The following is a 22,403-nucleotide window of genomic DNA, read 5'->3' on the forward strand; positions in this document are numbered from 1 at the left end:
AGGGAGGGGGCAGGGCTTCGCGGAAGGGGGGCGGCCTTGGGCTGCCCTTAAGCGAACTTGGGTGTAACAAGGCTGGGGATCCTGGGCTGAGTCACCCACCCACGCCTAGCCTGAGAGGCGGGGGGGTAATGGAATTGAGCGGGGAACGCTGATTGGTCCAAGTTGCACTCACGTCCCAGCCTCACCCTCTGAGACAGTTGCTTGAGTCACGTGCGGGATTGTTATCCCCGCCCTACCTGTCGCTGATTGGCTGAGTGTTCCCTCTATGCTCTCAGCTCATTGGTGAGTCGCTCCTTCAGTCCACGCCGAGGCCTGCCCCGCGTTGGATTTCCGGGGAGCGAAGGGGAAGTGTGGGCCGCGGACCGGAAGTTGTTCTTCCTCGCGCCCCGGCCGTTGCCCGTCGCGCTCCTTGTCCGTTGCTGCCATGGCCGAGTTCGATCTGTTCGGCGCGCCGCTCGCCCAGCCGCCGGCGGGGGAGGGCCCCGGCGTGGGGAACGGGGCGCTGGGCGGCGCCGAGGAGGACCCGGCTGCCGCCTTCCTGGCCCAGCAGGAGAGCGAGATCGCGGGCATCGAGAACGACGAGGGCTACAGCATCCTGGAGACCGGCGAGGTGCCGGCGGGACACGGCAGCCCGGCGGCGGGTAGGTGCCTCCAGCTGCGCGGGGCGGGGGGCCCGAGGGCGACGCGGCCCGTCGGGACCTGACCCAGCGGCGCTTGGGTTTGTGGGCGGGCCGCTCGCGTCCCCGGCTCCTGCCTCGTCTCCCCAGCGGCGTGGCCGGTCGTGGGGGGCGGGGTAACTCCTCCGGGCTGCCCCCCAGGCCGGTGAACGCCTCGCGCCGCCCGCGAGCGGCGACACAACGCGACCCGCCGTCTCGTGCCAGCAGCGTGTTGCGGGCAGAACCGTCCTGCGGCGAACGAGCTGGCCTGGGGCCCTTCTCGGGCTAGCCCTGCACTGCTGGAGCCTCCCGCCTCCGCGTAGGACCATTCCCCTGCGTGTGCGGAGCGTAGTACCTGCAATTGCTAAATCCCTTCCAAGTAAACTTGCTTTAAGCTACAGAATTTCTGGGTTTGCTTGTATTAATATTGCTTTAAGTTCAAAATGTCAATTCTGCTTAATTTTTAAAGAGTATCTTACACTTATTTTGCAAAACAAATTCTTCAGTGTTATAGACATTGCTTAGTAACAGCACCTTCCCTGTCTCTTTGTGATTGGTTTGAAGGAACTGTTGTTAGTCTGTTTAGAGTCAAAAACCAAAATATTACTGCCTAAAACAGAATGGTTCTGTCTTGTATTTAACACTTCAGTTTTAATTTTGTGACTTTTTTTGCTTTACTATGAACGAGAGAGAGAAAATTCCAGTTGATCCATTAACCAGTTAAACATTCGGTTGGCCTAATGGTTAACCAGTTAACTGAGTAAGTGAGGACAACACCAGCCCAGTTGGAGGGACTCCCAGCAAATAGGGACTGCTCTGTATGAGAGCAATCACTCTCTGGGGCAGACCCCCTGCAAGAATGGAGCTTCCCACAGGAAGTAGGGAGCTGCTCCAGCCCCCACTGTTTACCAGTTAACGGGAGCCAGTAAGCATTATCCATTTAGGGTAATGCTTATCAGTTCATCTTTCACTGCTCTGAACTAGTCAAGATTTGAGACAAAAATAGACCGATGCATAATAGCTATTGGAACTCTGAGACTAGCTGGATTATGTTGATAAACTAATTCTTTCAAGGGAGGAAGCTTTGATACAAGCACAGACTCCACTATTACTTCCAATACTGGAGTTGTAGCCTCCAGGTTTAGTTGAACATTTTGGCTGTGTCTACATTGGCAAGATTTTGTGCAAAAGCAGTTGCTTTTGCGCAAAATCTTGCCGCCTGTCTACACTGGCCGCGAGTACTTGCGCAAGAACACTGACATTCTAATGTATAAAATTAGTGCTTCTTGCGCAAATACTCTGATGCTCCCGCTCAGGGATAAGCCCTCTTGCGCAACTGTTCTTGCGAAAGAGGCCAGTGTAGACAGGTAACATCAATTTCTTGCACAAGAGAGCGTCTACACTGGCACGGATGCTTGTGTGCAAAAGCACATCTCTTGCGCAAAGGCACATGCCAGCGTAGACGCTCTCTTGTGCAAATACTTTTAACGGCAAAACTCTTGCGTTAAAAGTATTTGCACAAAATCATGCTAGTGTAGACCTAGCCTTTAATTAAAAAGGTTTGAGAGCTTTTGAGCCAAATGTGGAAAATAAAGGTTACTAAGAAAATGACTGAAGACTACATAAATTAAACATAAGTCTAAATGCTAAAGACACCATCATGAAAGGTTTTGTCTACACTGGCATGATTTTGTGCAAATACTTTTAACGCAAGAGTTTTTCTGTTAAAAGTATTTGCACAAGAGAGCGTCTATACTGGCATGTGCCTTTGCGCAAGAGATTTCCTTTTGTACAGAAGTATCCGTGCCAGTGTAGACGTTCTCTTGCGCAAGAAAGCCCGATGGCTAAAATGGCCATCGGAGCTTTCTTGCGCAAGAAATTGATGTTACCTGTCTACACTGGCCACTTGCGCAAGAGGACTTATCCCTGAGTGGGAGCATCAGCGTATTTGCGCAAGAAGCACTGATCTTGTACATCACAACATCAGTGTTCTTGCGCAAATACTCGCGGCCGGTATAGACAGGCAGCAAGATTTTGCACAAAAGCTCCTGCTTTTGCGCAAAATCTTGCTAATGTGTAGACAGCCAAAGAGGCTGTCAAATTCCAAAGAGCTTCGCTTGACTGATCTGCTATACTATACTGTATTACTTCCAATCAGACTCCTCTACGTCTTTTTTTTCAGATAAACAGAACCTGATGTTGAGCTTATGCACCAAAATTAAGTGGCCAGATTTTCATAAGTGCTCAACACTCAATAGCAACTGCTCTTTCTAACTTATAAAAATTGCCTTTGCTTAAACAAGCTACTTTTTTCTTCAAGAAAGGTGCTCTCTGTATTGCTTGGCAAGCTAAAATTTGTCAAAATTACCTGCATTGCGCATATATATGCTGTTCCATGTATGGGTACAGTTTAGTTGTAGCTGGATTAGTCCTGGGATCTTAGAGGCACGGTGTGTGAAGTAATATATTTTATTGGACTAACATCCTACTTCACCCAGATTTTTGTCTAGTTTTCTCCACTACAACTTTATGGGTACCCTTGCTTTGCTTGATTGCCTACTGGCTTCCATAGTTTAAGCTGAATAATGACATCCATTTTTAAAAAGAGCAATCAAATTTAGATCTAGTAAATCTCCAGCTTCTAAGCCATGCAGAGAGGCTTTTTTTAGTTTTCTTCTTTTCTCCTCTTCTCTCTTCTCCCCCCCCCCCTTCACCTGCCCCCCCTTCACCTCCCCTTCGCACAGGAAGGGTATAGTCCCTTGACTGCACACTTTGACAGCACTGTGTCTTCAGAGTACAGTACAGCTGGAATGACTAGATGGACTGGAACAGCATGAAACTTCCAGATGAGCATTGTCCCAGTAAAGGCGGCTACTTAGCTAGCCTTGGGTACAGTCCTTTCAGTGCTCATAATGGAGCATAAAACTGGTGTATAAAGTTGTTATACTTTATTAGGGATGTTTGTCTACATGAGAGTAACTTCCTGAGCTCCGATGTTTGGCCTTGTTTATTTCCTCTCCCAAGACATAGATATTATTGTCTTAGAATGAGCATCTCCAGATAGCATACAACTTCTTAAGAGCCTAAGTAACTCTTTAAAAAGACTCTTTTCTCTGAAAGTGATTTCCTCTATCGAAAGCTTTATGTTCTGTACAGTTGCTCTGTCTTTAGCAGAGCATTTCTGAAATAAACTGATCTAAACATACATAATTTGGCCATCCCACTGTTAAGATTCCTCCTTCTTTAATACAAAGAACCCTGCTGAATCTCCCAACACTAATTTGGCTTACCAAGAAAAGCTAATTTTTTAGTAAGCTTCTCTTTTTTTAAATGACACATTTGCACTTCTGGCATCCATCGAGAAAAGACAATTCTGTTTCTAATAGATTCTAGAACAAATGAGCAGAAAAGAGGTGTATAAAATTGAACTGTTCATATTTTAATTGGGAAGATCAGATTTGGTTCCAGTTGAACTAAATTTAATGGGTATTCTTCCCCAAAATCCAGTACAGTTAGGAGGTTCACTTCTAGTTTGTGCTGCTGATGGCTCCAAGAATTTGGACTGTTCTATTGACCTGCATCTCCTGGAGGTGAGGTTGCTCAAATCTTTCTTTCCACCTTTGACTATAAAGGTTGCAACCAAGTGCATCAGGACAGCTGTCCAACTCTTTCTTATTGGTGAGATGTGATTATTTTCTTTTTGCACAGTACACAATAGATGTAAATAGCCAACTGCTTTTTGTACTGTTCATACTTAAGCTAGTAGCAGGGGATTTGTGGATTTACTTTTTTTAACTTTAACCTTTGAACCACCGTATTTACATACAACTCATCCAATTTGGTATTGTATGTATGTAAGACACTGTTACCAGAGTAAAGTCTGACTTTATACAGTATCATGAAACCAGATTATAGGTACCTCCATTGGAAATAACCAGCTACAATGTAAGAAATGAAATTATGCACTGAAGTCATTTTCAGCTTGGGTGTTTGTGAAAGGGAATGCTAGAGCAGCTTGTAAGTGTGCTTTCTAAATAAAAAATAGCAGCATTCAGCTGCCTGCTTGGCCATGTGGAGGGGGGGCGGGGGAAATTCCACTTCTGTGCTGTGTTCAGTCTTGCTCGGTTAAAAACAAAACTGATGGAAGGTGGAATATTACAGGTGAATCCCTGCATGGACACAACTTGTATTTGTATATCAAATGATATATGAATATACTTGTGGCTATACGAATACATCCGTATCTGTGCTTGCGGATTAGGGATGTTAAGCAGTTAAAGGCGTAACCTTGTAATTGCTGAAATCTTGGTGGGTACACGCAGCAGGCTCTGGAGTATAAAACTTATTCTGTAGAGCCCATAGTGCAGACAGCTCCCCAGGAGCAGAACTGGCTGGCTCTACTCCTGGGGAGCCGGCTGTGCTGTAGGTCCTTCAGTATAGGTGTTACACTGCAAAGCCTGCTGTGCGGGGCGCTCCCTGAGAGCCGGTGTGTGCTGGAAGCTGGCCTTTTAGCTGGTTCTGATTTGATACTGGCTCCTGCCTGTGGCCCCAGGAGCCGGCTGCCACCTTGCCTTGCTGCCTCTAATAGAGGAACAAAGCAAGGAGTCTGCATGTAACTGCTAACGGTAATGGATAAGCCCAGGCTAGCTGTTTAAAAGGTTATTCTGTTACATCCTAATGTGAATACCTGTGGATATCTGCAAATTGGCAGGGCTCTAACTCCCAAGATTTCTCAAGTCATGGGTCAAGTGTCAAAATGGGAATATAAAACTTCAGTGTCTCCTTAGGCACAGGCCTGTCACTATATTTCTTTGTGTGGAATTTCTTCATACCCACCACTCTCCCTAGTTCCCCAGATCTCAGCATCTACCAGTTGTTCCCACAGCTGGGCCAACTGAGTGTTGGGCCCTGCTTTTGACTGTCTCTGCCCTAGGAACATAACCCTTTTCCTGTTAACAAAAGGATTCACTCTTAGCCATTTGGGCACTGGCAGCAGAACTGCAGTAACTGCCTGATTTCCTGGCTACTTGCAGTTACTGGTATGCCCTGCTGTGGATGTGAGGGGCAGCTAAAGAAGGCTTTGGGCACTTTGGCTGCTAACTTTCTGTCCAGTCACTTTCCCAGTTTTAACAGGGAGTCTGCCCACCCCGTTGCTGTTTGTGTAGTGTGATATGACTCCTGGGAGTGCTGCATCCTGGTGTGGCTTGAAATTGGTTTAATTTAGGCAGTAATTTATATGTTTATCTTCAGCCTGCAAGGCAGTTCCTGTATGGGAGGTGCAATTCTGATCTAGCTTTCAAGGGGCTGAAGAAGGCAATATCCACTTGACAGATTCTTTTGGTTTGCAGCTGCTTCTACAAATGTTTTAAGCTGGGGTTTTCTGATCTCCAATCTTTTGCAGTTGTGCACACTGTAGTTAGAATACCACTGTTGGAGTCTGTGTGTAATATATAATGCTCCATGGCCTTTACAAACCTCTTGCAGAAGAGGGAGCAGTAAACTTCTAGCTGCCCTCTGAAAGGGGCATTTTATTGCAAACCTGATAAGAGTTAATGAGTGCTGAAGGGCAACTTACTACTCTGGGGGAGAGCAGGATCTAGAATCTACTTGGTTAGACCCTCTGCTTGTGGTTATGTGTAGCAGCAGGCTGTGGGGAGGGGGAAGACCTAATAAACTAGAGGTTTGTCATATTGGTGAGAGGAATTAATGCGAAGAGTTGGTTACCCTGAGAATATTGCACCCAAATGTATTTGCTGAGTTGACTGTCTAGAATACCTCTCTCAAACTTCCAGTGCCTGCAGGCTTACAGGGCATTGGGTGTGTTTAATGTCCATCACACTTGAGTAAACTTGTGTTGGAACTAGTACAATCTTCAAGGAAGGAAAGTTCAGTCATGTTAATGTTTTTTAAATTGGCAAGCTAGAAAGGCCAATCTCAAAAGTTACTGTTCATTGTCTGTTCTTTGAGCTGTCAACCCCTTGCTTTGAAGTATCTAGTGAGGATAGAAGTGTGAATTGCTGGACAAACTGAGAGCCAACCATTTAATAAACAGTCAGAGCATGACTGCAAAGAAGACTGTAACATTAGGTGCATCAGCTGACTATAGAGCCCTCTAGAGGATTTCTAGTACTATCAATAGTGTTAAGTTTCACAATCAAACTAATACAACTCAAAGGGGAAATGAGATGTTGTCATTAGAATGTCTTAGCAGGCTGTGGTAGGTCTTGTATTCCTAACACAGTTGCTTAAATTCTGCCAATTAATACCACGTTTCCATGTGTGTGACTAGGGATGTTACATTTAGTTTAATCAACTTGTTTCCCAGCTTGTGCCTGGTCCTGCTGCTCCTCTGCCCCCTGGCAGAGACGGTGTTGGGGGGGAACTGACTTAAGTGACTAGTCACTTACATCCTTAGTAATGACTTCTTAGATGATGTTGATTAAGGACAAGACACTTCAGCTTTCATTTTTCACAGGTTCTTTAAACTCTTGCTCTATTCATGCCTAGTGTTAAGCTATTTAAACAAGTGTCTTCAATTTCCAAATTCTTTGGGGGGTGGGTGGTTTTGAGGATGCACATGAACTGCTCCTGCCAGATGGTAGTCAGCTGTGAAATTTGGATAGGGGATCTTCTAGAGCTTCGGGGTGGGTGTGTGTGTGTGGTGGTTTTTTTGTGTGGGTGTAGTTAAAACATGCTAAATTGAATTTGGAGGGCGTTTCCATTGGTGGCTGGTACTTCTGTTCCTGCAAGGAGTAAGGGAAGTCAACAAGACACTTGCTCCTGTTGGCCTTCTGCTGTGGGGAAACTTGAATCAAGATATGTTTATCCAGCTACATAATTAACATTAATTGCTGGAGTTGCGTGTCTTGATTTGACTTTCCCCGTTAGTGTAGACCTGGCCCCAGGAAAAATAGGGTTAAAGAACATGAAACTTGAAGTTGCTACCTGGTCTTCCTATCTGAGTAGGCTGCTCCAGTACAGGTGGGGTTTCAAATCCCTAAACTCGTAGAAATCTTGATCTATGCAAATCTTGTGAAAATGTTAGAAGCCCTGGGCACCTGCAGAACCACTTCATGTCCCACTGTGTTCCTCCCTGTACTGTCATGATCCCTGCAAAGCTAGTTTCCTAAACTAGGAGTAAGTCCTGAAAGATGACTAGGACAACATGATATAGTTAATACCTGTCTGCTTTGTAAAAGGGCAGTGAGTGGCTGTAGTACCTTTCTCTCACTGAATCTGGGGAGACCTCCTTTAGCAGCTTTCCTATGAAAGGAACTTCATCCCCTTGCCAGACCAAGCCACAGAATCACTGTGGGGTTTCCTGTGTCATGAAGGGGAGCACTTAGTTTAATAGAGACATGGCTTTGTTGAAGGATGCAGAAATTAAAGTGGGCAATAGAACTGGTATTCAAAAGGAAACCCTCAAGGAAAGGAGAATTCTGTGCAGCTGCAATGGGGACTGATGGAACAAAAGTTGGGAAAATGCAGAATCTGAGCTGTATGTGCAGAGCTCTGGAGTACCATGTTTGACACATTGGCCAGTGCTGTGGAAAACCATCCTGTGTAGTCAGGCATGGGCTAAATTAAGTGAACTGAGATTTTTTGTGTGAAAGTAATTGGATTAAATACTAATTTTGTGTGGGGCATAAAGCCAAATGGCTGATTTGAGGAGTTATGGCCATAACTGGTGTGGATTTTCATACCAACAGTGTGACTCTTTTGTTCATTTTTTAACGGAGCAGAATCCTTTTTAACATGTCTCTTTAGTATTACACTGAACTGTTAGATCAAAGATATTTTCTTGGATACCAGTTGGGCCTGCCGTTGCTATATGATGCCCTAGATAAGAGCCTCTGGCTTTTTAAACTTGCCCATGGGTGTATACTTAAATTAAGGCTACAAATCAGATGAGAGCTACCCAAAGTCCCTGCTGGGAGATCAGACAGTGACCTTGCATTGCTTTGCTTTTGCTCTTTCCATCTGGCCTTGGTCTCTCTCCTTCTTAGCTTATGCTGCTGACCTCTGCACATTCCAGAGGAAATTTCTTCAGCGTTTTTAACTCATTCCCCTCTTCTCCCCTCACCAGAACCACATAGTAGGAGATCCTAAGGAAGTTCTTGCTCTCCCTTGGAACTGATGCATGTCAGAGCTGCAAATGTTTTCTTCAGGCCTTCTCGCTGTCTTCTGCCACCAGAATCTGCTACATTTTACTCAGCTTGGGGTTCATTTGTTAAATCTCACATGCATTGCATATGTCTCAGATTGCCTCTCCCTGCAGCTCCTTGCCTCTCCAAGCTATAGTACTGAGACCCTTAATGCCCATGCTCCACAGAATTGCCAGCATTCTGGAACAGGATTATCAGGGGGACTTCAGGATGCATTGACGTAGGCAGCTCCCTGAGTCTGAATAAAGCTGCCACTGGCTCCAAAGCCATTGAGTGGCTTTGACGTTTTACTTGGCTGCTGGAAAAACTCACTCACAGGCAGGGTATATTTAAGTCCTCCTAAGGAAGAGAAATTCTTCAGGCTTCCAACGCATAGGCAGTCTGCTAAACAGCTCAGCATTACTTGTACAGGGCCCAAGGCTGGCAAGCAGACAGTTATTCCAGACTGCTGATACTGAATTATGCAAACACTCTGCCTGAATAAATGTGCAATAAGAGAATGGTTGGCTTCTCGTACAGCTTCTATGTTAGTGCTTTTGTGTTGGCTTGTGGTGAATATTGGTACCATGTACAGAAGAAGAACTTCTAGTTGCACATGAGATGGGCTCAGTGTCCTGCTTTTTGTATTCCAGTTGTGATTGTGTGGCGTTCAAAGAACAGACTAGCTTACCACCAGTGTAGTAAGATGAGGGCCTAAAACATAAGCCTGGTCTGAGGTCTAGACTGCAATGGTTAACATTCTGTTAATATAAAGCAAAGAGAAGCTATAAGAAAGAGGCAGGCCCTTACCACCATCTTCACTGCTTTCTTCTGTCTTTACGGTTTTCTAATGCTAAGAATTGCTTTAGCCTGTTCTCCTGCTATTTACAACATCTGGGCACAAGTACAATCTCAAAATGCAAAGGTATTTTTGCCTCGGGGGGGGGGGGGGGATCAGAAAATAACTGGACATTTTAGGTGTCCGGTATTTTCTCAATTTTTTTTTTACTGGACAGGAGGCAAAAATACCAGATTGTCCGGGACAGTGCAGGACACCTGGCAACCCTAGTTATAGTCCTTGTCAGCAATATCATGGTGTGAATTACCTTAAATTCATCTGCAGAGACGATGGGTTTTGGCAGTGGTGTAATTACACATGAACATCAGGTTTTCAACAGATGCACTTGGTATGCTCCTACCCCTAGTATCTAGGTACTGTAGTGGCCTGTAAAGGTCATATATACAATGACATCTAAACTACTCTGCACAAACAACTTTAAATCTGGAGTTGAACTTCTGCATGCCCAATGCTAAAAGGCTGAGACTGTGTAACTGCAGGTTTGGCTCCCTAATGTAATCTCATTCCCCAGGACCCCTGCCTTGCTCAGTGCACAGTATGGCATGCTCATGGAATGGTTGCTACTGAACAGAAATTCCTTGCAAAACTTGCACAATAGGGATGGCCTTATCGCTGTGCATGCATCTTAGCAACACTATAGCAAAACATTAAGCGACTCTTTACCTGCCTTATATTCTGTATGATAAGAATGGCCACACTGACTCTCATCAATTGTCCCTCTAGCCCTGCCTGCTGTCGCCCACTAGTGCAAGATGCTTATAAGGGAATGGAAAGGGCAATTTTATTGGCTGATTCATCTTCTGTTATCCAGTCCCAGGACCCAGCAGAGAGCAGTGTAGGAACATTCAGAGTATGGGGTTATGACCCTGACCATCTTTGGCTAATAGCCATTGATGGATCTATCCTCCACGAAATATTTGTTGTAATCCTCTGCCAGAGTTCCACAGGCTGTGTTTCATGAAGTACTTAACATAAGCAAAAGCAAGTACTTAAACCTGCTACCTGTTAATTCCATTGAATAGACTCTGATTTGTGTTGTGAAGGGATAAAACCGCTTCACACTTGTCATGATTTTATAGATGTCAGTCTCCCTCAATTGTCTTTTTTCTCCTAAAGTAAATGGTTCCAGTTTCCTTGGTCTCTTACCATTTTTGTTATCCTTAATACCTTTTCCTATTCTAATAGCTTTGGAGATGAGGCTACAAGAACTGCTCACAGCATTAAAGGTGTAGGTGTGCCATGAATTTATATAGAGGCATACCATTTTTTGTCTTCTCAATCCCATTCCTAACTTCTTTGACTGCTGCACATTGGAGCAGGTATTTTCAGAAAACTGTCCAGTGACTCCAGAATCTTGTGTGGCCATAGCTAATTTTGTATGTATTAGAGTACATTTTGCTATGTGCATTACTTTGTATTTATCAACACTGAATTTATCTGGCATTTTGTTGCCCATTCACTTAGTTTTGTGAGATCCCTTTTGTAACTTCTCATAGTCCATTTTGGATTTAACTATCTTGTGTAATTTGTATTGTCTGCAAATGTAATAATCAATGAGCCTAATCATATTAAGGTTTAGGCATTTGAATTTTACCCCAAAATCTATCTAACCTTCAGTCTTCATTACCTTACAGATGCTGTTGATGGGGTGATGAATGGTGAACTTTACCAGGTAAATTGAAAGGTTATCTATCTTGAACAGCAAAAACCTGTTGGGTGGAATTAGAATACTTCTTAAGCTGCTTCTCAAACTGGTTTTAGCCTTTTCATAGTGGGATTACTTGTAGCTTAAAATATCTTTCTTAGTCTAAATAAGTGTTCCCCACTGCTTGCCGCCTTACTAAACGGAATCTCCTAATTTATTAACGAAAGGGTGGGGGGAACCCTCATCAGTGTAATCTTGTAATAGTCCGCAATTCCATAGTTTACTGGCAATTAAAGTACAATCCATCTTCAGGTGAAAGGCCAGTGACAAACAATCCATGTTGACATAATATTGTAATCGGTAACATGCCTTCTTCTGGGAAGAGCACCATGTACTTTGGACCCATGTTAAGGCTGGCTCTGCATTGCTAGAGATGCTCTGCTTCCCTTAGTCAGTGCTGATCTGGATTAAACTTGTTATCTGGGTATGAGCTACAGATTCTGTGGGGTTCTTGAAAGAGCAGAGGAGAATTAAGTTTGGCAGAATTCAGTGTTTCGTAACAACACGTGTTTAAGTATATACTTTGTATACAAACTTTCAGTTGTAAGGACTTGCAGGGGACATCAGACAGTTATTTAATGACAGATGTTGAGATTCAAAGTTAAAGCTTTATCACCATTAAAACACTTGGCAAAACAACTTAGTTTAATTAAATAATATCTATCTTCTTTGCCCGATAAAGTAAATCTTTTATCAGTGGAAATGTTTGTATATATTCTGTTTATCAATACTGAAAAATCCAGTCCTTCTAAATCTAGGGATAACACTTGTTTTGGTCTCTTTTTCACAGTAAGTAATTGTAACTTAAATTTAAACTTTTTTATATAGCCTAAAGACCCAATCTGTTTCCTATGCTTCCTGCATTATTAGGACCAAACTTGTTGTGTTTTCTATGTTTTTAAAATAGCTTGGATTATTTGGCTAGTGGTTCAGAACACTGGTCAAAGCTTGCAATCAAGCATGAAAGACCTGTAATAGATACTGCTCTATCAAGTGGCAAAGCAGAAACAAATTTTGGCTAAGACTCTTCTAAATAGGGATGGTAGTGCAAAGACTGGCTAAACCACTCCACAAACAGCTCTTACAGGGCTCTTACAGGTGTGAGAAGACTGTTTGGAGTATACTGGAACTTAATTGTGACCTAAAATTGCCCTTGTGGTTAACTTCAAATGTTAATTGTTGATGATGCTGTTGCTTCATGGGGCCAAATGAGTCCTTAGATGAGCCTGTTCCGATGAGTGGCTGGCCTTTGGTCAAGCCACTTCAGTTCTGCCATCTAAATTAGGGATGTTGAAAATTTGTTTAACTATGTAACCACTAAAATTCTTAGTAGTTACAGTTACTCAGTGCTCCCCAGGGGTCAGGCCTAGCAGCTAGTGTGCTCAAGGCCCCATTCCAGGGAGACCACTGCCATCCCACACTACCATCTCTGACATGGGCAGCAGCAGCCTCTGTCCCCGTTGCATCCGGGCTTCTCACATTAACCGGGTCCCACCTGCCAACTCATGCTGCTGCCTCTGTATCAGAGGCAGCAGTGCGGGGTGGCAAACAGCTCCCCTGCATGCTCTTCATTTAAAACTCAGACCAACAGGCTGGTACTCAGCCAGCCTGCCAGTCTGAGCTGTAAATGCAGAGCATGTGGGTGGAAGGGGAGGGATTGTTGCAACTAACTGGGACTGTAAACTGTTGCTTATTGGTTACCTGGGTAACTGTTCACTGTGGATATAGACTAGGTTGGCTAACAGTTCATTTTGCAATGTTGCTTGAGGCTCTGAAGCGAATATAGAACTGATCTCTGGACTCTTTCTTGTGGCTAAAGTGAGAGCTCCTGGAATTAAAACTAAGCACTATCACTCATGCCCCTGGAAGGAATATTTTCCTGCTTGTATGCAATGGACAACACCTGAGTGTAGAAGACGAATGGTATTTTCAGGGCTTTGACATCTGAAAAGTAGCCAATGAAACTTCAATGCTTTTTTCTTTAATCCCCTTCTGTCCAATCCAACCTGGTCTAACTCCATTTTATAAAAGCTCTCAATAGATCCTTGTCCACCATAATTCTGTGACTGACTGTACAGCTTTCCCCAAGTGTGAGCTTATAATTGCTTTCTCTAGTAAACCACTAATCCTGCTGTAAACGGCTCCTGCTAGTTACCCTGGTTCATAATCCACTAGAAGCGTATGTTGCTGGCATGTCCTCTTAGCATTTGAGGCGGCTGTACTTGGGTGACATTACACTACCGTTTTGAGTACTGAAAATGGTGTTCATGCCGTTGACTTTCAAATTGTTCTGTTTGGTTAAGGAGAGCAATGGGCCAACAGACTGCTATGCCGCTATTTCACATGTGGATCGACTGCAGTCAGAACCAGAGAGTATTCGTAAATGGAGAGAGGAGCAAAAGGAACGCCTAGAAGTGCTTGGTAAGGAAACGCCTGAGGTTTTGGTCTCTTTGCAGAGAGAAGGTGGAATGTGAACAGACTCCTACCGGAGGGGAATGTTTGACTTTGCCTTGACTGACTTTTTTTTCTTCCTTTTTAACCCAGTTCTTGTTGACTAACAGACCCACCTAGGCTTTCTTATAATGGGGAGCTGGCTTGGCTTGGTGCTATTTGGGATGAAGCGGGGGGAATCTTTCAGTTGCTTAGAGCCACTACAAAATTGTTCCTTAACCAATAGAGTTGTTCATATTGGAGCCTGGAGACTTGAAGGCTGTCTTGTGCACAATAGCAGCCCTCTGCCTCAAACCTGTTATGGAGCAAGCCCTGATAAAAAGAGAATGCAGAGCAAAGGGTGCTTCTGTGCTCTGCCTCTTTCTGAAAGGAGTTTCAGCACTGCATGTGCCAGAACCTCTGGGGTGACAGTAGGAACTGCTTCAAGACTTCAGCCCTGCCAGGCAGCAGTGGGCAGACCAAGATCTCTCCTCTATTTAGAGGTATGGTGTAAGTGATTTTTATGCAGGCTAGTGATGCATGGACCACTCTTCCTAGTCTATCACATTTTGTAATGAGTTCAACTGAAGCAAACAAGTCTGAGTGACCCGCCTCGTGTTTTCCTTATGACTCACATTGAAACAAACACGACTTCCGTTTTGCCAGCAAGAAATGGCAGTGAATTTAGTGCCAGTCAATGTGCAATTATAATGTGCAAGCTCTAACTAGAGCTTAGCTTGTGTGCCTAGTCTAATAGAGCACTAGAGCCATTCATTACCAAAAGATCTTAGTTGTTGGTTTAAGACTATTTAAACAACAATTCTTAGTGGCCTGAATTATGTCCAAGCACTGAATGTTGTCACCTAGACACCAACCAGTCTACAAGCAGGTCAATCTGGCCAATTTCCCACTTAACACATTCTCATGCTTTGGTACTCCAGTAGCTCTCCTGTATTCACATAGTGTTGGCGTGATCCTTGCCTTCACAGTGTGATAATGTGACTACCTCTTCTGTACTACCCACTGGGAGTAGCTGGAATTGGTCTGAAACAAAAGTGAGAGCCTCTTTAGGTCATGGGTGAATACTAGGCCCCCACAACTGGCTTCCCTGGGCATTAATGAGGTATCTGACTATAAAGAGTGCTGTAGCAGCACAGAGAGAGGGGAACACCACTTGCTGATTGGCACTCCCTCCTGTGCCTTGGTTGCTGGCCGCCTTGCTGGCAGGCAGTATCCCAAGATAGGGAAGTGACGAGTATTAGTGACCTATTGTAATTGCTCTCTTCAGTAGATAAGAGTCTCCAGCATGTTACCTGAACTTGTTCCCCTAAACTCCAGGTCCCACAAACTTAATGTTCTGATTCACTGATGCCCAAAAAGTACCATTCTGGTGCTGGTACAGCTGAGAAGTTAGAGAAATGCATTAGGCAAGGTAACTGCATTACTTATGTCCAAAAATGGCTGGCTGATGCATTTCCTATCTGAACCTGGATGAGTTGGCTTTTGAAGTAGCTGTGTATGCTGGCACACAAAGCGTTAGCTGATGGTTCTCCTGCCTTGGGTTCTGTGATCTGGAGATGTCAAGGCAGATGCCTAACATCTTTGACCCAGCTGATCAGACTAGAGAGGAGTAATGGTACCACTTAACTTGTGCACTGTTGTAATTGTGATATGGGGAGGGGAAGGTTCCTGCTTGAAGTCTCAGACATGGGAAGAGCCCAACGACTGTTCACAAGACCTGTCACTGTCTCTTAATCTTCAGATGCTAACTCTCTAAAGCAGGAAGCAGAGTGGAAAGAGAAGGCGATAAAGGAGTTGGAAGAATGGTATGCAAGACAAGACGAACAGCTACAGAAAACAAAAGCCAACAACAGGTAAGGATTTCCTGTAGTTCTTCAGAATGGCAGAGGTTTATGGAAGGAATTAAAAACATGACTAGCGTACTGTTGGCATCACGTGCATTCACATTCAGTACGCTGGTCTACAGCCACTGCCAGACACTTGTGCATTTGGATTTCCTGTGAAACTGTCTTAGATGTTCAATAAGAGATCAACCGGTGTAAGTGGGTTTCTTCATAATCTTGTCGAGGGCTTATGGTTAGGATGTGACTTGGCCTAGTGACTCAGTGTAGTTAGAGCAAGCACTGAACACAAAAGGTCTTACCGTTTCTGGTTATTTGTGCTGAATGGCCTGCTCAGCCTAGCTGGTAAGAACATACTTTTGATCTTGTCTTACCCCCAGTAAACTCAATACCTCAGTACCCCCACAGGATAGGTTAAAAATTCCAACCATAAATCTTGTTCTTGACAACTGGGTGGGGAGACAATTGATTTCTTCTCAATTTAACATCTTCCATGAAAACTATCTAATGACAGGATGCATGGTGGTGTGGCTGACTTGTCCTGAAATCTGACTGTCCCCATGCTCTACTGGTTGGAGCAGGGAGTGGAGTCTTGTTCTGCCCTGGTCCTGACTAGGGATCTTAGTTACATGATTAAACAATAGCTGCACCAAATCTTAATTACATGATGATTTGTTGGTCCCCAGGGATGGGGCTGGCAGCCAGTATGCACTCCAGGCCCCACTCCTGGGGAACCCCCTGCCACTGCCTCTGTATTAGAGGCAACAGCACAGGACAGGTTGTGCTGGCATCCTGCCTCTTCTCTCTCTCTCTCCCCACTGTCGTGGGGATGGGAGCAGGAGAGGCAGTTCTGTGAAGCTGGCTCCCTGTGGGAGCTAGCTCCTGTCTCTTTGCCATCTCCCTGATACAGATGCAGCAAGGGGGGAGTGCACGTAATTGTTTAAACAAATAACCAATAAGCCCAAGTTTATCGGTTAATCCAGACAACTATGTTAACATCCCTTGTCCTGACTTGCTGTGAACCTGGCCAGTAATTCTTAACATCTGTTTCTCCTAGTGTTCTCAGCCACTACTTCTTGATGTATGTGTATTGTGTCTTAGATCACATGACCAGGATTCATCACTGAATTTGGTCTATTGGCCCAGCCTAATGATCTAGCCAAGTACTGACAGGAGTGAGATGTGAATGCTGATCCATATCCCCCTCTCAGCTGCTGAACAATGCTATATAGGCATTGCTGTGGTCTTAAACTTTAAAAATTCTATCTAGAAATAGGCTTATTCTTGAGCACTTGATACCAGTCAGAATGGCTTGTCAACTAGATGGTAAAACTTGTGGGAAGTACAGGGACTTGAACACTGTACTTGTCAAGTGGTCCACTTAGTCTCTTTAAACTGTTTCCTTGGGCAACACCTTCATTGGGAGGGGTCAGTATCTCTCCCTCGCCTAACCTTTGGGAGCAGGAGAGGTGGGCCTGGTCCTTTGAGGTGGAAGAGGAGCTGAAGTGCCAGTGGGGTAGGGAAGAGTAGTATTTTTGTATGGATCAGATGGAGGCTTGAGGGATTTTACTGCCAAACTCATGCTCCCTTACTCCTATCTCAGTAGGAGAAAGTGAGTAGCTTTGAAACTTCACTTGAATGAGGAGTAACCCATTTCTAGATGGACCTATAGGAAAGCTCATACTGTTATCAAAGCCCGTCATTTTAGCTCAGCCCTGGAGTTCAGGCGTTGTGAACTCATTGTAAGTAGGGGATGAGGTTAGGAAGGGTGTTCATACCTCTTCCATTGTGGCAATGGTAAATTTGGAAAGCACTGGCTCAAATGGATGAGATTGACCATCTTTACGGTCCTTGGGATAGCTGTTCTTTGTCACCTGGAAGTCTTACAGGAGTAACTTTCAGTGATCCTGAACGGGCCTCCAATATGGTGGATATACACACTGAACTACAGAGTGGCTACATCTGCTTTCTTACAGGTGCAGAGAGAATGTGCTTTCATTTCAGTTTATTCTTCGTTCAGTGCAGGGACTAGTTCATTCAGTTAAGACACCATTTCAGTGTCTTAACTTCCCCCTTTCATCTTCCAATCTCTGAATAAAAACTAGATGCAAGATCTACTAGCTCTAAAATCTCAAAGGCATAGTGACTGGAAATTGGTTCACTAATTCTGAAAAGCCCACCTCTGTTTAATAAACGAGTTTGACATGCAAATGTGTGTGAGAATTTAAAGTAGCTTTATTCTAAAAAATGCAATTTTGGTGGGTAATCTTTTTTTAATTAAGAGCTTCACACATCAAGTGAAGTTAATTTTAAAAGGCATCTGATTTTTATTTACTAAGTTAAAGATGCACTTTGGCAAGCCACAAATCTAGTGTAAAAGCTGTGTCTAATGAGCAAAATGTTTAAATTGCCACTAACCAATGAGAATCAACCTTTGGGAATCAACAGGACCAACAAAAGAGAAGGCTTTAGAGTCTGACTTCTGAGGGCAGGCCAAAAAAACAGACTTGTTTAGTCTTAAACAGACCTACTAACAGTTCTTAATGTATTTAAGTACTGCTAGAAAAAGGATGGTGGTCAGTTCTCCTTGTCTTGCAAAGGTAGGACAAAGTAGCTATTAGGAAAAGCTTTTGAACTATAAGGGTAGTTGGGTATTGGAATTGGCTTCCAAGGGAATCCCCATCATTGGATGTTAACTCTGTTCTTAATACCTCCGTCAGGGATGGTCCAGGCTTACTTGGTCTTTCCTCACTGGAGAGACCTGGACTAGATGAACCCTCAAGATAGCTTCCAGCCCTACATTTCTATGAAAATAACTAAAGTACAAATAAAAAACAATTAAAATTCACGTAAATTGAGGTTTCCTCCTCGCTGATATGAATCTCAATAAAATCAGCAGTTTAAATCAGTCCATCCTGATGATCCGATTCCCGAACTAGTTCAAAGTCTAAAGATGCAAGCTAGGTATCTTTGTCAAGTTCTTCCTCCATTGGGGAAGGCTTGATACAGAATCTTGGTTATGTGGAGCTAGAAAGTATTGACTTGAATATCAGAGTGAATCAGTAGTTAGTATATGGTTCAGTACAGTTCTCTTGTTTTTACTAACCTGTCTTCTGCTCTATTCTCTGCTTCTCATCCTTCTCTTTTCCCCTGCGTGCTTGCCTTCCTCTTGGACTACTTACTGCCTAGGGTGGCAGATGAAGCTTTCTACAAACAACCCTTCGCTGACGTGATTGGTTATGTGTATGTTGCCTAAGTACTAATTATCTGTCTTTGACCCTCTTCATTGTCCTTTAGAGACCGTTAACATTATGTCCTGACTACATTAAACTGAGTATTTGGAGTCCACCCCTCAGCCTTTGCTGCAGTGTATAGAGCAGTTCTTGCAGTACTGTACTTGAAGGTATTTGAGCTGCAGTACTGAAGAGTCACCTTGATCTGTAGAGGGTCACCTGAGATGTACCAGATGTTGCTTGTGCTAACCTATGCAGCATGCATGCCACCAGTAATACACTGCTGGTAAAGCATAATACTCAAGCTAAACTACAGCAAAACTAAACTCTATTCAAGCTAATTGGCCTGTTGGTTGCCCACTAAGGTGACTTATGAGCATGAAGATAACAAACCTCTCACCCAGATGCTGCCTCTGGCCCTAGCCACCTCTAGACAAGATGGTAAATAGGAAAGTGTTACTCTCCTATGAACTAACCCGTGAGGCTGGAAGGCTTGATTTGAAGGAAATCGAAAAGGGTTTAGCTTGAGTGTTGTAGGTGCTGAGTGCTTACAGCTCCTGTTGTTGACAAGAACTTGTCAAGTTCAGCACCTTTGACTCAGACCGGTTATTCAGCACTTAACTCTGCACCCTGCTGTGCGAAAGTAGGCCGTGGTGGGGAGGAATCCAGGATTGCCCAGATTCATTGGGGCAGAAGCCCCATTATGTACAACATACAAAACCAGACAGGGAAAACACTGGAGAACAATGCTGTGAAGGCAGAGAAGTAAACCTTTGACCTTTCAGTCTTGTTGTTTTTCTACTAAGCTCTGGCCTCCAGGCCCAAAGGAATGATGGTGTATCTTCTCTGCTGGGTTTAAGGATTACAATGTGGCTTTCATGTGCTTTAATTTCTTCCCTTACATTTATAGACTTAAGAGATGACCATTTCAGATACTAAAGCACCTTTTTAACAGTAGGCTGGTTTTGTCCAAGTGAATTAAGATTGAAGTTCCAATGTGGAATTGATGCCTAACTGTAGGTGGATGTAAGCCTCAACTTGTGAAATGCTGGATTTACAGGTGGTGTTTGATCTTGTTCTGAAGTCTCTTAAAGTTTCCACTGAAACATGTGGAATTAAAATACTTGTGTCCTGTACCAGTCTCCATGTAGCCAATGTAAAAGGCAATGTGCCATGTAATGGCTGCAGACTAAAACTGGCAGCATGTTTCCTGACTGTAGACTGAGCCACTAGTGCATGTCCAGCTAGCTTATCATCTGCATTAAGCTCATTTTCATTTTCTATATCTGACTTAAACTTTCTCTCCTTGTTTCTTTTCTTGTCTTCACCTTTAAGCACAAACATAAACCATCCTTGCTACAGCCTAGAACAGTTAAGTAAAAATCTTCACTGCCCCCCTTAAGTGTCTTGTCACATGAAGTAGCAGTGTTGTGACCCTTGTCTTCAGTGGTGTTTGTACCCAAACCATCCCTGTGCCCAGTGCTGCCCCTTCCCTTCCATAGGATGATCAGTCATTGCTTTCTCTGTACTGCTTGTTGGAGTAGATGGATTTGGTTTGATTCTCTCAAAACGCTTACTGCTTTTGCCCTTATGTGGCTACCAGGGACCCACTATATGCTTACTCTAGGCATCACAGGGTTACATGTGCCTTGGAGCAATGCTGCTTGCAGCATGGGGATGCCAAAAGGATAACACTGGTGCTTATGGTTGAAAACTTGATTGGCGAGAAAGGGAGCTGTTATCCTTTTAGCTGAACTGCGTTTAATCCTCCCCTCTGCCAAAATACACCTTGTAAGTCTATAGCAGATGCAAGCATGGGAGCTATGACTTCAATTCCTCTTTGATCCGCGCTGCTTCTCTACACCACTGGGAACCATCAGCACACAGTTTTACGATGGCCTACACACCTTGGACTGCTTGTAAACCAAATGGAAGTGATTTCTCGTAAAACTTGCGCTTTGAGATGGTAAACTTCCAGTTGGCACACATCCAAACTATAGCAAATTTACCAAGGCATTGCTTAAATGAAATGCCTACGTCAGAGTGCCTTAAACTCTTGTGTGCGTACTTAGGCAAAGATTAACTACTCTTAAACCAAACACCTGTATTCCAACATTTTACACAGCAATTTTCTGCACTGCTTGTGCATAGTCTGGCAACCTGTTTCTGAGGTTTGGGGTAGGGGAGCTTAAAAGCCTTAAGGTTCTCAAGCAGCTGTCAGGTGACATTTTCCTATGAGATGTCAACTAAACCCTATTCTATGGAGGGAAAGGGGTGGCTTCCAGGGGATGTGCAGATGGGACACTAACATGTAGTACTGCATTGCTTCTAGGGCAGCTGAAGAAGCTTTTGTGAATGATGTGGAAGAAACTTCCCCAGGCACGGAGTGGGAACGTGTGGCTCGGCTCTGTGACTTTAATCCCAAGTCTAGTAAGCAGGCGAAAGATGTGTCCCGCATGCGCTCAGTCCTTATTTCACTCAAGCAGGCTCCACTGGTTCGCTGAAGGAAAAGCACAATGGAAACACTACAAATGCAATATCTTAACCTTACTCAGAGAAGCTGTGTTTGCAGTAATTGGATTAATTATGTTTAAATGTGTTTTTTGGACCAAACCTCATGAAGTATCTAGAGTTGATCATTGTTTGTGATTGCATGTTCTTCCTCCATGTTTCCTTCCTCTGTCCTGATGGGAGGAAAACCTCCAGAATTGTAGTCTCTCTATACTCTGTGCACTGAGAGATCACTTTCAACTGTACTGATATTAAAGGTCTGTTAAACAATTGAGTGTGTCCCCTCTTTCATGGCCAAAGTAGCATCCCCACTTCCCTTCTAAAGGGGAAATCCTCAATCCAGGTTATATAGGCAGTTGAGTAACTTCTCCAACTAAAGGTCTAAAACACTGGTCTTGCCTAGTGTGTGGAATTACAGTGAGGCAATAGACTACTCTGTGTGCCATCTGGCAGTGACAGAGCTGTGACTGCACAACCTTTAAAGCTAATCTCAAGCAGGTAAGTGCCTGCTTCCAACCACTACTGGAACGGATCTAGGGCCACAGCTCCAGCTGAGCGGTCTTAGCTAACTAGCACACCAGCTGGGGGAAGGAACAGGGATGGAACTGTGCTGCCCACAGACAATCTGCTATTCTTAATATAATGAAGGCCCCTGTTTGTTTTCCCAGGCACAACTGCTTGTCAGCAATGGCACAGGCTGCTGGGCTTGTGCCTGCAAGAGGTGGCACAAGCCCAGCAGAGGAATGGGAGTGAGGGGTAACCTTGCAAGTAGTGATAGGCTAAAGGCATTTAGATGATTTGAGCTTTCATGGAAGGTGGGTTGTACCCACAAAAGCTCATGCCACCATCTGCATGTTTTGTTGTTAGTCTTTAAGGTGCTACAAGACTATTTAAGTTCTTCTAGTATTTTCAGTTGCTCCTTATGCAGATAAGGGGAAGCTGTTGTTCACAGTAAGTATATACACTTACCTACTCTCTCTGCAACGATGGAGGGAGATAGTAA

The 22,403-nt window shown here is 44.1% G+C and overlaps 1 protein-coding gene across 3 annotated transcripts; it reads left to right on the forward strand.

Annotated features, from left to right (window-relative positions):
- The first annotated feature begins 315 nt into the window (after positions 1–315).
- CLTA (clathrin light chain A) lies at positions 316–21,671 on the forward strand. 3 transcript variants are annotated; one of them, XM_075931279.2, is made up of 7 exons: positions 316–641; positions 11,294–11,331; positions 13,668–13,785; positions 15,557–15,668; positions 18,846–18,899; positions 20,225–20,260; positions 21,222–21,671. In XM_075931279.2, the coding sequence occupies exons 1-7, from the start codon at positions 425–427 to the stop codon at positions 21,391–21,393; spliced, it is 747 nt and encodes a 248-aa protein (XP_075787394.1). In that variant the 5' UTR covers positions 316–424; the 3' UTR covers positions 21,394–21,671. The 3 variants fall into 3 exon arrangements, with proteins under 3 accessions (XP_075787394.1, XP_075787392.1, XP_075787393.1); XM_075931277.2 differs by lacking the exon at positions 18,846–18,899 and having other exon boundaries at positions 317–641; XM_075931278.2 differs by lacking the exons at positions 18,846–18,899; positions 20,225–20,260 and having other exon boundaries at positions 323–641.
- Positions 21,672–22,403: the final 732 nt, after the last annotated feature.

The sequence above is a fragment of the Pelodiscus sinensis genome, chromosome 6 (assembly GCF_052426305.1).
Source record: "Pelodiscus sinensis isolate ZL-2025 chromosome 6, ASM5242630v1, whole genome shotgun sequence".
NCBI lineage: Eukaryota > Metazoa > Chordata > Testudines > Trionychidae > Pelodiscus > Pelodiscus sinensis.